The 16106-nt window shown below is 45.6% G+C and overlaps 1 protein-coding gene across 1 annotated transcript in view; it reads left to right on the top strand.

Annotated features, from left to right (window-relative positions):
- VWA3A (von Willebrand factor A domain containing 3A) overlaps positions 1 to 15785 on the top strand; it is a 34845-nt gene extending 19060 nt beyond the window's left edge. The window contains exons 16-23 of the mRNA XM_032230243.1: positions 1431 to 1539; positions 1630 to 1774; positions 4450 to 4594; positions 5507 to 5658; positions 6915 to 7041; positions 9454 to 9551; positions 10930 to 10993; positions 15407 to 15785. Of these exons, the coding sequence (XP_032086134.1) occupies positions 1431 to 1539; positions 1630 to 1774; positions 4450 to 4594; positions 5507 to 5658; positions 6915 to 7041; positions 9454 to 9551; positions 10930 to 10978 (825 nt within the window). The 3' untranslated portion in view covers positions 10979 to 10993; positions 15407 to 15785. The remainder of the gene's footprint in view (positions 1 to 1430; positions 1540 to 1629; positions 1775 to 4449; positions 4595 to 5506; positions 5659 to 6914; positions 7042 to 9453; positions 9552 to 10929; positions 10994 to 15406) is intronic.
- Positions 15786 to 16106: the final 321 nt, after the last annotated feature.

The following is a 16106-nucleotide window of genomic DNA, read 5'->3' as shown; positions in this document are numbered from 1 at the left end:
TATGAGTAATCATAGCAATATTTCTGCAACCTGTACTCAGCCGTCGATGTTCATTCTTGTTTTTGGTTTTTTTGTTTGCTGTTGTTATTATTTCTAGGTTGCCTTTAAGGGTCATGGTTTTTCCAAAACTGGCAGGCAGGCAGGCAGGCAGGCAGATAGACAGACAGACAGACAGACAGATAGGGGTGAGATAATATATAGAGAGAAAGACAGACAGGCAGAGACAGACAGACAGAAGACTACAGGTGGATGGATAGCTAGACAGATAAGTTGGATAAATGGATAGGATAGCTGGATGGATGGATGGATGGATGGATGGATGGACAGAAGACTGACAGATGGGTGGATAGATAGATAAGTGAAATAGATGGATGGATGGGATGGGATAGGATAGATAAAGACAGGTAGACAGACAGACAGAGAGAAGACTGACAGATGGGTGGATAGATAGATAAGTGAAATGTATGTATGTATGTATGTATGTATGTATGTGATGGAATAGGATAGATAAAGACAGACAGACAGACAGAGAGAAGACTACAGGTGGATGGATAGCTAGACAGATAGGTTGGATAAATGGATAGGATAGATGGATGGATGGATGGATGGACGGACAGAAGACTGACAGACGGGTGGATAGATAGATAAGTGAAATGGATGGATGGGATGGGATAGGATAGGATAGGATAAAGACAGGTAGACAGACAGACAGAGAGAAAACTGACAGATGGGTGGATAGATAGATAAGTGAGATGGATGGATGGATGGATGGATGGATGGATGGATGGATGGATGATGGGATGGGATGGGATAGGATAGATAGAGACAGGTAGACAGACATACAGAGGGAAGACTGACAGATGGGTGGATAGATAGATAAGTGAAATAGATGGATAGATGGGATAGGATGGGATGGGATGGGATAGGATAGATAGAGAGGTAGACAGACAGACAGACAGACAGACAGAGGGAAGACTGCCAGATGGGTGGATAAATAGATGTGAAATAAATGGATGGATGGATGGATGATGATAGATAGATAGATAGATAGATAGATAGATAGATAGATAGATAGATAGATAGATAGATAGACGGACAGAAAGTCAGACAGAAAGAAAGACAGACAGATAAAAATGATAGACAAATTAGATAGACACATAGTAACTGCACAGATAGGTAGATAGACTAGATAGAAATAGATAGATAGATAGATAGATAGATAGATAGATAGATAGATAGATAGATAGATGGATGAGAAAATGAGCCTAATTCACATAAAACGAGGGAGGTGGAGACACATTCACATGTACAAGATTCTGCTCTAAACAGGCCTTCTAGTAAAAAGTGTCTTAGCCCTACATGGCTTTGCTTACTTAGCCTAGCCTACATTGGCCACTCTTAGAGTGACATCTTGACATCTTGTCTCCCAGGGGATGGTGAAGCATCTGCAGATTCAACCCAAAGATTTGGACGACTACATCGAGCAGATGGAGAGAGTATTGCGATGCTACGTCCGAAGACTACAGTGGCTTCTCTCGGGTCTGTCTATCCCGATTCCGATTCTTTAGATTAAACCCCGTGCTAAGTAAGATGAAAGGGTCTCAACGGGCAAACAATTCTCCTCCTCAGGCAGCCGCCGATTCTTTGGGGTCATCTTGGAAGCCAACATTTGCATTCTCATCGACACGTCCGGTTCCATGGGGCACTCCTTGAGTCTGCTGGCCAAAGAGCTCACCTCCCTGATCTGGGACCAGCTGAGGAAGAAGGCCACCAAGTAAGGAAGCTGCAGGGATAGTAGCTTACCTCATTCCAGGGATAACCAGTCTCGGACTGGTAAGTTGTCCTCATAAGCAGGCTCCCCACCCCTCCCCGCCCCCAAATTTCTTCCAAGGGATCAGAATTCAGCTCTCTGTTTTGTGTTGATCTATAAGAGCTGTAACTGGGTGGTGCGGTGGCCTAGAGGGAGAGCTCTTGCCTCACAATCAGGAGGCTGTGAGTTCGATCCTGGGTAAAGGCAGATATTTTTCTATCTGGGCACGATGAGAATATATCTGCTGGAAAAAAACTCCGCATTGGCGACAGGGACAGCATCTGGCCAGTAAACACTCCGCTCCATTCAGGTGCCCAGACTCCACCTCGCAAGCGATTATGGGATCGTTAAAAGAAGATGATGATGATATAAGAGCTCTAACTGGGTGGTGTGGTGGCCTAGAGGCGGAGCTCTCGCCTCACAACCAGGAGGCTGTGAGTTCGATCCTAGGTAGAGGCAGATATTTCTCTCCCTGGGCACGATGAGAATATATCTGCTGGGGGGAAAACTCCGCATTGGCGATGGGGACGGTATCCGGCCAGTAAACACTCCACTCCATTCAGTTGCCCAGACTCCACCCCGCAAGGGATTATAGCGTCATTAAAAGAAGAAGAAGATGATGATGATATAAGAGCTCTAACTGGTTGCCGGATAGCCCTATATAGCTACAACACTTGGAACGTTTTGGAGGAAACCTACTCAGTGGATCTGCTGAAGGTTGTGGTGGGAATTCCCAGGCAAAGTCCTATTTGCAAGAAATACTGTATTTTTTGGAGTATAAGATGCACCTTTTCCCCTCAAAAAAGAGGCTGAAAACCTGGCTGCTTCTTATACACTGAATGCAGCATTTTTGGCCTCCGGAAACCCCGCCCCGTTTGCAAAAAATGGCTGTGCATAGCCTTTAAGAGGCTTCCAGTGCTCCTGGGGGCTGAGGAGGGCAGAAATGAGCGAAAAATGGGCCATTTTTTGCTCAATTTTGCCCCCCCCCCCGCCCCCCCCCAGTCCTTTGGGCTATGCATGCCCTTTTTTTGACAAATAAGGGCCCGTTTTTTGCTCATTTTGGGGCCTCTCCGTCCCCCCCAGGAGCATTCTACAAGCCTCCTAAAGGCTATTCATGCCCTTTTTTGGAAAAAAAGGGGGCCTGGTTTTGCGAAAAACGGTCCATTTTGGGGAGGTCTGCAGCGCAAAAACTTTTTTTTTTTATTTGCCTCTTTAAAACCTTGGTACGTCTTATACTCCGAAAAATACAGTAACTGAGCTATGTGATGTGTTTGGAGTTGATTCCCATTAATAAATTATACACCCAGAAGTCCCAACCACAGGAAGCCAAGGGAGTTAATAATGCAGAAGCTGTGACCTGAGGAACCTTATTTCAAAGATCTCAAAAATAGTTACCAAAATATTAACATGGTAGAAGATGTGATTTATGTGACTACAGAGAATACGAAGCCGATGCAACTTTAACCAAAGTTTTGTCGTGGCCTCAGTCAGTCCATTTTAGAAGGTAGTCAAATGTTATTCAAGGAACTAGTGTGGTCCTTGCTCAGAAGGAGTGGATTGTCCAGAGATAATGAAAGGAAGACCACTTGATCTTCTCCACCCTCATAAGGTAAAGGAAAAGGCTCCCCTCGCACATATGTGCTAGTCGTTCCCAGTGGTGGGTTTCAAAAATTGTTTGAACCTACTCTGTGGGTGTGGCCTCTTGTGGGAGTGGCTTGCTGCCCATGTGACTGGATGGGAGTGGCTTGCCGCCCATGTGACCGGATATGAAGATGCCGACGACACTTGTCAGAACCACCTTAAATGACCTCACACACAGCACTGGCATGCATAAGAATATGATGTAAACTTGTTTTTTAAAAGGCATCTTTGGTTTGCGTTAAAACAACTTCAACACACGCAATGTTCTGATTGTACCACAAACACAGTAGTCATCCTTACCTTTCACAGTGGCACTGAGTTTTATAAATAGGAGTGATAGTGTAGAATAATCCTATCCAAGGACCAGTGGTGGGTTTCAAAAAATTCTGGAACCTCTTCTGTAGGTGTGGCCTGCTTTCCGGGTCCACTGGTGGAACCTCTTCTAACCGGTTCGGTAGATTTGACGAACCGGTTCTACCGAATAGGTGCGAACTGGTAGGAACCCACCTCTGGTCGTTCCTGACTCTAGGGGGCGGTGCTCATCTCCGTTTCAAAGCCCAAGAGCCAGCTCTGTCCGAAGACGTCTCCGTGGTCATGTGGCCAGCATGACTCAATGCCGAAGGCGCACAGAACACTGTTCCCTTCCCACCAAAGGTGGTCCCTATTTTTTCTACTTGCATTTTTTACGTGCTTTCGAACTGCTAGGTTGGCAGAAGCTGGGACAAGTAACGGGAGCTTACTCCGTTACGCGGCGCTAGGGATTCGAACCGCCGAACTGCCGGCCTTTCTGATCGACAAGCTCAGCATCTTAGCCACTGAGCCACCGCGTCCCATTCCACCCTCATAGAAATATCAACTAATTGCTTAGGATAAGAAGAGTGAATTGTAAGGATATAATCAGTTGGCCACTTAGTTTCATATATCTCAACATGATCCTCGCCAATGTGGTTGTCCACACTGATTGGGGCTTGCTGATGGATATCTCGCTTTCTCTCCAGGTTCAACCTCATCGCCTTTGCAGAAGAGGTCCAACTTTGGCAGGAGTGCCTTGTGGAGGCCACCGATGAGACGTGCCATGACGCTGCCCAGTGGGTGTCTCTCTTTCAGGCTCATGGGAGTACATCCATTCTGAAGGCTTTACGGGTTGGTTTAGTAGTTGAACAGAAAGCTTTGCGGTTGAGTGGTGTTGCCGTTAACCCTGGAGCCAATGGCCTAGAGCAGGAGTCTCCAACCTTGGCATTGTTAAGACTTGTGGACTTCAACTCCCAGATTTCCTCAGCCAGACTTCAGGAGGAAGTCCACAAGTCTTAAAGCCACCATGTTTGAAGGCCCTAGCATAGAGAATGGGTTTCCCCTTCAAAACCTTATAATCTGAGACGAATTTTCTGGATTCCAATCCTATCTTGGGGGAATATTTAGTGGGAGTTTTTTTAATAGAGCTAGCTAGAGTGATTTAATGGCCAGATGCTGTCCCTGTCGCCAATGCTGAGTTTTGTTCAACAGATATATTCTCATTGTGCCCAGAGAGAGAAATATCTGCCTCTACCGAGGATCGAACTTACAGTCCCCTGATTGTGAGGTAAAAGCTCCACCTCAAGGTGGCTCAGTGGCTAAGAAGCTGAGCTTGTTGATCAGAAAGGTCGGCAGTTCGAATCCCTAGCGCCGCATAACAGTGAGCTCCCGTGACTTGTCCCAGCTTCTGCCAACCTAGCAGTTCGAAAGCCCGTAAAAAATGCAAGTAGAAAAAGAGGAACCACCTTTGGTGGGAAGGGAACAGTGTTCCATGTGTCTTTCGGCATTTAGTCATGCTGGCCACATGACCACGGAGACGTCTTCGGACAGTGCTGGCTCTTCAGCTTTGAAACGGAGATGAGCACCGCCCCCTAGAGTCAGGAAAGTCTAGCATATATGTGCAAGAAGAACCTTTTCTTTTACCTTAGTTCCATTCAATTGCCCAGACTCCATCCCTCCAGGGATTATGGGGTCCTTAAAAGATGATGATTGTAGTGCCTAAGCTCTTGATTTAATTCAAGGTGTGTTTCTTGTCGTTTTCAGAGAGCACTTAGTCTGGAAAATGTGGAAGCCCTGTACGTTTTGACTGATGGAAAACCTGACACCAGTTGCAGCTTAATTCTCAAAGAAATCGAAGCAGTTAAGAAGAACCAAGCCATTACCATCCACACCATTTCTTTCAATTGCACGGACGGGTATAACTCACCCTCGGCTTCCCAAAGTGATTTTTCAAAAATTTGAACCCTGGGTCAGCATGAGAACGAGGTTCTGCACCATGGCCAATTTAGCAAGTGGCCAACTTCTCTTAGTCTTCCTGATTTTTAGACAGTGGTGGGATTCAAATAATTTAACAACTGGTTCTCTGCACGGGGCTCGGTGGTCATGTGACTGGGTGGGCGTGGCCAACTCAACGTCACTCCGGTCGATGGGCGCTTCGCCTTAGCTGTGACAATGTACTAAGGGTTAACCGGAGAGGCAGTTTCTGTAAGCAGGGCAATAAAGATGAGGCTAGAAACAACACCAGAAAGTTTCTTTTCTTCCTGCCTTCTTTACAGGATTTTCCTGTGGGGGAAAAAAACAAAAGGAGATTTCTTCCAACAACCGGTTCTCCCAACTGCTTAGAAAGTTAACAACTGGTTCTCCCGAATAGGTGTGAACCAGCTGAATCCCACCACTGCTTGGAAGCGCTTCCTTTTAGCGCTTCCTGTGGCTATCCACAAGATAGGATCCTCGGGGCAATAAATAATGGTTCCACCACAAAACCGCACTCGACTAAACCACGCTCGACTAAACTGCGTCGCTGATGTCATCAACAGGGCGACAACAGTGCGGAGACAGAAGCACGCTGTAAACCCTAAACCTAAAATTAACCCCTAAACCTAACCCCCCTAAACCTAATCCTAACCCTAAACCTAACCCTAAACCTAACCCTAAACCTAACCCTTAACCTAACCCTAACCCTTAACCTAACCCTTAACCTAACCCTAAACCTAACCTTAACCCTTAACCTAACCCTAAACCTAACCCTAAACCTAACCCTAACCCTTACCTTAAGTTGAATCGGCTTGCTTTCAAAGCGCTATTTAAAGCGCCCTTCTTTCTCCGCGCTGGCTGTTGTCGCCCTGTTGATGACGTCAGCGACGCGGTTTAATCGGGCGCGGCTTAGTCGAGCGCGGTTTTGACGGGTCACGATAAAGAATGAGGCTTGAAACAACACCAGAAAGTTTCTTTCCTTCCTGCCTTCTTTACAGGATTAGCCCTGAAAGTGGGAAAAACCCAAAATGGCATTTCTTCCAACAACCGGTTCTCCCAACTGCTTAGAAAGTAAACAACCGGTTCTCCCGAATAGGTGCAAACCGGCTGAATCCCACCACTACCCTTAGAACTTAACGTTGAAGATTGAACTCAAATGACTCCCAGTTTGGGGCGTTCTCCTTGTTGTCTCCGACAGAGTGGCCAACGACTTTCTCAAGAAACTCGCCTTCCAGACCGGCGGACGCTACCATCGTTGCCATGGAGATGCGGACGGACAGTTGGCCACGCACCAACTGCTTTCGCAAGGTTTTAAAGATGAGGAGGTACTTCTTGACCCAACTCGTAATCAATAATTTTACAATGAGGTCACGGCAACCCGTATTTATCAATCTGGATAACCTGCTAATTGGGAACATAACTTCAGGTTGCCAAGATTGAAAAAGCGAAGCGCAATAAAGGTGATTAGGGGACTGGAGCCAAAACATATGAAGAAATGTTGCAGGGACTGGGTGTGTCTAGTTTAATGAAAAAAAGAACTAGGGAAGATATGATAGGAATCTTCCAATATCTCAGAGGCTGCCACAAAGAAGAGGGAGTCAAGCTATTCTCCAAAGCATGTGAGGGCAGGACAAGAACCAATGGGTGGAAACTAATCAAGGAGAGAAGCAACCTAGAACTAAGGACAAACTTCCTGACAGTTAGAACAATTGATCAATGGAACAACTTGCCTCCAGAAGTTGTGAATGCTCCAACACTGGAAGTTTCAAAGAAGATGTTGGATATTCCATTTGTCTGAAGTGGTGTAGGATTTCCTGCCTAAGCAGAAAACCTAGAAGACCTCCAAGGTCCCTTCTAACTCTTATTCTATTCTATTCTTTCCTATTCCATTCTATTCTATTCTCATTCCATTATATTATTCTATTCTATTCTATTATTTCCTATTTCCTATTCCATTCTATTCTTTTCTATTCTATTCTATTCTATTCTATTCTTTCCTATTCCATTCTATTCTTTCCTATTCCATTCTATTCTATTCTCATTCCATTATTCTATTCTATTCTATTCTATTCTATTCTTTCCTATTCCATTCTATTCTATTCTCATTCCATTATTCTATTCTATTCTATTCTTTCCTATTCCATTCTATTCTCATTCCATTATATTATTCCATTCTATTCTTTCCTATTCCACTCTATTCTATTCTCATTCCATTATTCTATCCTAACCTATCCTATCCTATTCTATTCTATTCTAAAAACACTGCATTAGAAGTTGCAAGGACAGGACCTTGGACCTCATGGAGTTTTAACACAGGGCTTTTGGCCCCTGTTGTTTCAACCATCTTCATTCATTTGTTTATTTAATGTATTGATCAAATTAATGTGCCACCCATCTTGTAAGCAGCTTACAAACATTGAAACTACTATATATTATATTGTCTGTGGAGATACTCAATCATCTAGGTCAGTGATGGCGAAACGTTTTTGGCTCGCGGGCCTAAAGCAGGGGGAGCGCAGGGGGGGTCGTGCGCAGGTGTGCCACACCCATAATGCAATGCGTGACACACACCCAGCGCTCCTGCACGAATGACAGGCGCTCTCCCCCCCCCCGCCATATTTTCGATGCTTTTTTCGCCCTCCCCAGGCTCCAGAGGCTTTATAGGCGCCTGTGGAGGGCAAAAATAGCCTCCCCTGCTTCCCCCGGAGGCCCTCTGGAGGCTTCAGGAACTTCCCTGAAGCCTCCGGGGAGCGCAAAAAACCGGCCCTACGGGCAAACCGGAAGTTCAGGAAGGGACTTGTAGCACGAGTTTGTAGGGACTTGTAGGATCATAAATCAAGGATTACCTTTATATGGGCAGAAGGACATTTTTTACGTGACCCGTCAAAACCGCGCTCGACCAAACCACGCCTGATTAAACCGCGTCGCTGACGTCATCAACAGGGCGACAACAGCCAGCGCGGAGAAAGAAGGGCGCTTTCAATAGCGCTTTGAAAGCAAGGTGATTCAACTTAAGGTAAGGGTTAGGTTTAGGGTTAGGTTAAGGGTTAGGGTTAGGGTTAGGTTAAGGGTTAGGTTTAGGTTTAGGGGTTAATTTTAGATTTAGGGTTTACAGCGTGCTTCTGTCTCCGCGCTGTTGTCGCCCTGTTGATGACATCAGCGACGCGGTTTAGTCGAGCGCGGTTTTGTGGTGGAACCCATTTTTTAAAATATATTTATTTTATTTTATTTTAATTCAAACCTCTTCCATTAAACAGTATGTCATTTTTGGACATATATTTTGTGCAAATATTTTATACGACAGCAATTACAGATTACAGCCATATTTACTATTTTATCTATTCTTAACTTAATACTAATATTAATATATACCATACCTAATACTATAACAATCCTCTTCTTATTTAACTTCCTTAAAACATTTTCTCTGTTTCACTCTTCTGCTTTTTTCATCTTTATTCTCTAACCACGGATAAAATAATTCCCATATATTGGTAATAATCAAGATTGTTCCTACTCTTTGATTTCAAGGGTTCACCTATTCTGCATATTCTAATATTTTCCCAATCACGTGGACCGAACGACATTATCAGGACAGATTTCCTGCTTCCTGGGAAGAGGGATGTTGCTTGAACTTCGACCTTTCTTTTTCCTTTAATGATCAATTGATCTGTGCTTGAACAAACGAAGCAAAAATTGCATTCTTGGTTCATTTGCTTTTCCCCCCCCCCCTCCAGGATCCTGTTTTCCCCTTGTTCGAAGGTGACGATTTGAAGAAGCTTATTGAAGAAATAGACAAAGCTAGGAAATACTTAACGCAAGCGAAGATATTTAGGTGAATGTCTAATATTTGGGTTCTGGACTTGTCGATTTCTCTCATTCTTGTTTCTTCATTTGAAGGGTTGGTGGCTTGTTGCTTGTTCTTTTCAGACTGGTTTTCGCTTTCCTTTAATTATATTTTTTTTAGGGGGGGGAAGGTCACAGGGTAACTGCTGCTGCATAAAATTAGGTTGTTGTTAGTCTAGAAGTCTTGTCCAACCCATCGCAACCCCATGGACAATGTTTCTCCAGGCCAGGGGTAGTCAACCTTTTTATACCTACCGCCCACTTTTGTATCTCTGTTAGTAGTAAAATTTCCTAACCGCCCACCGGTTCCACAGTAATGGTGATTTATAAAGTAGGGAAGTAACTTTACTTTATAAAATTTATAAAGCAGAGTTACAGCAAACCCCCCCACCGCCCACCATGAAAGCTGGAACGCCCACTAATGGGCGGTAGGGATCAGGTTGAGTACCACTGCTCCAGGCCTTCCTGTCCTCTACCATTCCCTGGAGTCCATTTAATCTCACACTGACTGCTTTGGTGACTCCATCCAGCCTCCTCCTTCTCTGCCGTCCCCTTCTTCTTTTGCCCTCCATCGTTCCCAGCATGAGGCTCTTCTCCAGGGAGTCCTCCTTTCTCCTTAGGTGGCCAAAGTCTTTGGGTTTCCTCTTCAGGATCTGGCCTTCTAAAGAGTAGTCAAGGGTGGATCTCCTCTAGGACTGACCGGTTGGATCAACTTGCAGTCCTTCTTCTTTTGCCCTCTATTGTTCCCAGCATGAGGTTCTCTTCTCCAGGGAGTCCTTCTTCCTTCTCATTAGGTGGCCAAAGTCTTTGAGTTTCCTCTTCAGGATCTGGCCTTCTAAAGAGCAGCCAGGGTTGATCTCCTCTAGGACTGACCGGTTGGATGGCCTTGCAGTCCAAGGGACTTGCAGGAGTCTTCTCCAGCGCCAGAGTTCAAAGGCCTCCATTCTTTGGCACTCAGCCTTCCTTATGGTCCAACCTTCACAGCCATCCATCGCAACAAAGCTACGAGCTATGCCATGCAGGGCCACCCAAGACGGACAGGTCATAGCAGAGAGCTCTGAGAAAATGGCGACGGAGATGGCAACCCCCCCAGTATCTTCACCATGAAAGCCCCATGGACAGTACCAAAAGACAAAAAGATATGATGCTGGAACATGAGCCCCTGAAGCCGGAAGTTGTCCAGTGCGCTAATGGGGAAGAGCAGAGGGCTAGTAGTTGCACCAGAAAGAGTGTAGCGGCTGGGCCAAAGCCGAAAGCATGCTCAGCTGTGGATGCATCTGGTGGTGAAAGGAAAGTCCGATGCTGTAAAGATAAAACGAGGAGATCAACGCAAATCCTATCCTTTTTTGTATCTTCCTTTTTCCTAGATCGCTCTTAGAAAAAAAGAACATAAACGAGAAGAACCGTCTCCCTTAACGCAACTGCTTCCAGGTAGAATGTGCATGCGGTTTGCTTGTTGATCTTTTGTGCTAAATAGCTGCGCACAAAAGGGAGTTTGCTCAGAAGCTGAAATACACCAAGTGAATTAGAGGAAGAGTGGGAAGCAGAGGAGAGAAGAAAGATGGGAAGAGAGGGACAGGAGAGAGGGTGATGGGGGAAGATGAGGTGATAAGGGGAGAGAGGAGAAGGAGAAAGGAAGGGGAAATAGAGTAGAAAATGCTGGAGGGAAGACAGGATGTAGAAGAGTTGGAAGTAGAGGAGAGAAGAAGATAGGAAGAGAGGGACAGGAGAGAGGGTGAAGGGGGAAGATGAGGTGTATAAGGAGGAGTGGTAAGGGGAGAGAGGAGAAGGAGAAAGGAAGGGGAAGTAGAGTAGAAAATGATGGAGGGAAGACAGGATGTAGAAGAGTCGGAAGCAGAGGAGAGAAGAAAGATAGGAAGAGAGGGATAGGAGAGAGGGTGAGGGGGGAAGATGAGGTTTATAAGGAGGAGTGGTAAGGGGAGAGAGGAGAAGGAGAAAGGAAGGGGAAGTAGAGTAGAAAATGATGGAGGGAAGACAGGATGTAGAAGAGTCGGAAGCAGAGGAGAGAAGAAAGATAGGAAGAGAGGGAGAGGAGAGAGGGGGAAGGGGGAAGATGAGGTGTATAAGGAGGAGTGGTAAGGGGAGAGAGGAGAAGGAGAAAGGAAGGGGAAGTAGAGTAGAAAATGATGGAGGGAAGACAGGATGTAGAAGAGTCGGAAGCAGAGGAGAGAAGATAGGAAGAGAGGGATAGGAGAGAGGGTGAAGGGGGAAGATGAGGTGTATAAGGAGGAGTGGTAAGGGGAGAGAGGAGAAGGAGAAAGGAAGGGGAAGTAGAGTAGAAAATGATGGAGGAAAAACAGGATGTAGAAGAGTCGGAAGCAGAGGAGAGAAGAAAGATAGGAAGAGAGGGATAGGAGAGAGGGGGGAAGATGAGGTGTATAAGGAGGAGTGGTAAGGGGAGAGAGGAGAAGGAGAAAGGAAGGGGAAGTAGAGTAGAAAATGATGGAGGGAAGACAGGATGTAGAAGAGTCGGAAGCAGAGGAGAGAAGATAGGAAGAGAGGGATAGGAGAGAGGGTGAAGGGGGAAGATGAGGTGTATAAGGAGGAGTGGTAAGGGGAGAGAGGAGAAGGAGAAAGGAAGGGGAAGTAGAGTAGAAAATGATGGAGGAAAAACAGGATGTAGAAGAGTCGGAAGCAGAGGAGAGAAGAAAGATAGGAAGAGAGGGATAGGAGAGAGGGTGAGGGGGGAAGATGAGGTGTATAAGGAGGAGTGGTAAGGGGAGAGAGGAGAAGGAGAAAGGAAGGGGAAGTAGAGTAGAAAATGATGGAGGGAAGACAGGATGTAGAAGAGTCGGAAGCAGAGGAGAGAGAAGATAGGAAGAGAGGGATAGGAGAGAGGGTGAAGGGGGAAGATGAGGTGTATAAGGAGGAGTGGTAAGGGGAGAGAGGAGAAGGAGAAAGGAAGGGGAAGTAGAGTAGAAAATGATGGAGGAAAAACAGGATGTAGAAGAGTCGGAAGCAGAGGAGAGAAGAAAGATAGGAAGAGAGGGATAGGAGAGAGGGTGAGGGGGGAAGATGAGGTGTATAAGGAGGAGTGGTAAGGGGAGAGAGGAGAAGGAGAAAGGAAGGGGAAGTAGAGTAGAAAATGATGGAGGGAAGACAGGATGTAGAAGAGTCGGAAGCAGAGGAGAGAAGATAGGAAGAGAGGGATAGGAGAGAGGGTGAAGGGGGAAGATGAGGTGTATAAGGAGGAGTGGTAAGGGGAGAGAGGAGAAGGAGAAAGGAAGGGGAAGTAGAGTAGAAAATGATGGAGGAAAAACAGGATGTAGAAGAGTCGGAAGCAGAGGAGAGAAGAAAGATAGGAAGAGAGGGATAGGAGAGAGGGTGAGGGGGGAAGATGAGGTGTATAAGGAGGAGTGGTAAGGGGAGAGAGGAGAAGGAGAAAGGAAGGGGAAGTAGAGTAGAAAATGATGGAGGGAAGATAGAATGTAGAAAGGGAGAGGAGAGAAGGGGAAGAAAGTGTCAGATAAGGTATAAATATGGTGTATGGAGCAGAAGAGCCAATAACTGTTTTTTTTTTCCCTTTGGTAGTTGATGGTAAAATGAATTGATGTAATTATTTAATAATACAACATGATATTGACTATGTAATAGTATACATGTGATTATATGCTATGAAAATGGAAAATAAAAAAAAATCCTAGGAAAAAAAAATAGCTGCGCACTTTTCAGCAAGGTAACGACTCCGAATCTGTGAAAGTTTTAAAAAAAAAACACCCACTGTGGCCATATATGCAGGTAGTCCTCGACGTACGACCACAAATTGAGCCCGCCATTTCAGCGGCTAACGGAGGTGTTTTTTAAGGGAACATTGCCCCGTTTTACAACCTCCCTTGCCACCGTGGTTAAGTGAATCTGCCCTCCCCCCCCATTGATTTGGCTTGTCAGAAGGACGCAAAAGGAGAACACAGGGCCCCAGGACACGTGCTGCCACCGTCATAAATAGGAGTCAATTGCCAAGCGGCTGGATTTTGATCACGGGACCATGGGGAGGCGGCAACGGTCGTAAGGGTGAAAAACAATCCTGAGTCCCTTTTTTCAGTGCTGTTGTAATGTGCGGTCACTAAATGAATGGTTGTAAGTTGGGGACTAGCTGTAATGGGCTGTCAGAATAACCTTGAGAGACAGGAGGAAGAGCTGCAGCTTAAACCAGAGGTCACCAACCGGTGAGAGAGAGAGAAAGATGAGATAGAGAGAGAACAAAAGAGAGAGAGAGAAAGAAAGAAAGAGATGAGAGAGAAAGAAAGAGAGAAAGAGGGGGAGAGAGAAAGAGAGATGAGAGAGAGAGATGAGAGAAAAAGAACGATGAGAGAAAGAGAGTGAGAAAGAAATGAGAGAGAGAAAGAGAGAAAGAGGGAGAGATGAGAGAAAGAGAGAAATGAGAGAGAGAGAGAGAGAAAGAGATGAGGGAGAGAGAAAAGGGAGAGGTGAGAGAGAGAGAAAGAGATGAGAGAGAGAGATGATAGAGAAAGAGGGAGAGATGAGAGAAAGAGAGAAATGAGAGAGAGAAAGAAAGATGAGGGAGAGAGAGAGAAAGGGAGAGGTGAGAGAGAGAGAAAGGGAGAAATGAGAAAGAGATGAGAGAGAGAGAGAAAGAGAGATGAGAGAAAGAAATAGGGAGAGATGAGAGAGAGAAAAATGAGAGAGAGAAAGAGATGAGAGAAAGAGATAAAGAGATGAGAGAAAGATGAGAGAGAGAAAGAAAGATGAGAGAGAAAAATGAGAGAAAGATGAGAGAAAGATGAGAGAGAGAAAGATGAGAGAAAAATGAGAGAAAGAGATGAGAAGAGAGAGAGAGATGAGAGAAAGAGAGAGATGAGAAGAGAGAGAAAGAGGGAGAAATGAGAAAGAGATGAGAGAAAGAGAGAAAGAGATGAGAGAAAGATGAGAGAGAGAAAGAAAGATGAGAGAGAAAAATGAGAGAAAGAGATGAGAGAAAGATGAGGGAGAGAAAGAAAGATGAGAGAGAAAAATGAGAGAAAGAGATGAGAGAGAGAGATGAGAGAAAGAGAGAGGTGAGAAGAGAGAGAGGTGAGAGCGAGAGAAAGAGGAGGGGGGGGCGGTGTTTTGTTTTCTGTGAGAAACGGGTCCAAATGGCTCTTTGAGTGTTTAAGGTTGCAGAAACAGGCGGCCAACCCAAGTGCCTGAAGGACCCATCCCGTCACTGGGAGTCCAGGCACTTCAGTAAGATTCATGAGTGGTCCGTGGGATTTAAAATTATGAATGTAGTGGTCCCTGAGTTCCAAAAGGTTGGCGACCCCTGGCTTAAACAATGGTTCGATGAATAAAATCTGGATCCAGACATGAAATAAAAATTTGACTATTTCAGAACTGATTCTCTTTAGTCCCCTGGAACATAACAGGCTGGGCTGGGTTGGTTGGGGGGGGGGGTGGGGGCAGTTGAAGATGATCTGTGCCTCATTCTCACCCAGACAGAATCAAGTGAAATTATCCTCTGGGTGAATTACACCGTGACCCGACAAAAGCGTGAACGTCAAAAGCGCGGCGACAAAACCGCGGCGCTAAAACCGCGATGTCAAAAGCGCGGCGACAACAGCACGCCGACAGAAGCGCGATTTAAGTTAAAGTAAGGGTTAGGGTTAGGGTTAGGTTTAGGGTTAGGGTTATTTTTAGGGTTAGGTTACAGCGCGCTTCTGTCGGCGCACTGTTGTCGGCGCGCTTCAGCGCTCATTTGTCGGCGCGGTTTAGTCACCGCGGTTTAGTCAGACGCGCTTTTGTCGTTCGCGCATTTGTGGTGGAACCAATTACACCAGCGATCGTCTTTTTTATTAAAGCCTTACTCTCTTGTCATTCTTTCAACAGACCCAGCAGAGGAGTTTTGTTTTATTTTTTCATAAACCGCTGCTATAAATATCCCGGTTGGCAAATCTTCCTCCATTCCCATGGGAATTCTAGAATGAAAACAAAGAAACGTGAACGATCTTTCGACTTTTCTCGTTCTTCATGTGACCAGGAAAATAATCTCATCACCCCCAATCTCGCTAGAGCATCTCTTCCCTTCTTCACCGCCCCCCCCAAATGATGGATCCTAGGTGATCTTATTAATCTGGGATCAATTTACAATCTTTCCAGCTTTGCCAAACGCAATAAAAACGAGGTGCTGACATCACTATACTTTTATAAGCTTGTTTATGGAGTGAACACTTTTGGAAGGTGAAAGAGGTTGTCCAGAGAAGCGGGATTTTTTCGGGTGGGGGGGTAGAACTTCATTTCCTACAATTCCCATCATCTGTATTTGGGACTTGCTCGTGGTGGCTCAGTGGCTAAGACGCTGAGCTTGTCGATCAGAAAGATCGGTAGTTCGGCGGTTCGGATCCCTAGTGCCGCATAACGGAGTGAACTCCCGTGACTTGTCCCAGCTCCTTTCAGTTCGAAAGCACGTGAAAAATGCAAGTAGGAAAAAAGGAACCACCTTTGGTGGGAAGGGAACAGCATTCCGTGCGCCTTCGGTGTTGAGTTACGCCGGCCACATGACCACGGAGACATCTTCGGACAGCGCTGG

Source organism: Thamnophis elegans, chromosome 14, assembly GCF_009769535.1.
Source record: "Thamnophis elegans isolate rThaEle1 chromosome 14, rThaEle1.pri, whole genome shotgun sequence".
Classification (NCBI taxonomy): domain Eukaryota; kingdom Metazoa; phylum Chordata; class Lepidosauria; order Squamata; family Colubridae; genus Thamnophis; species Thamnophis elegans.
Note: the sequence above shows the minus strand (reverse complement) of the source record. Positions and strands in the feature narration are given on the sequence as shown.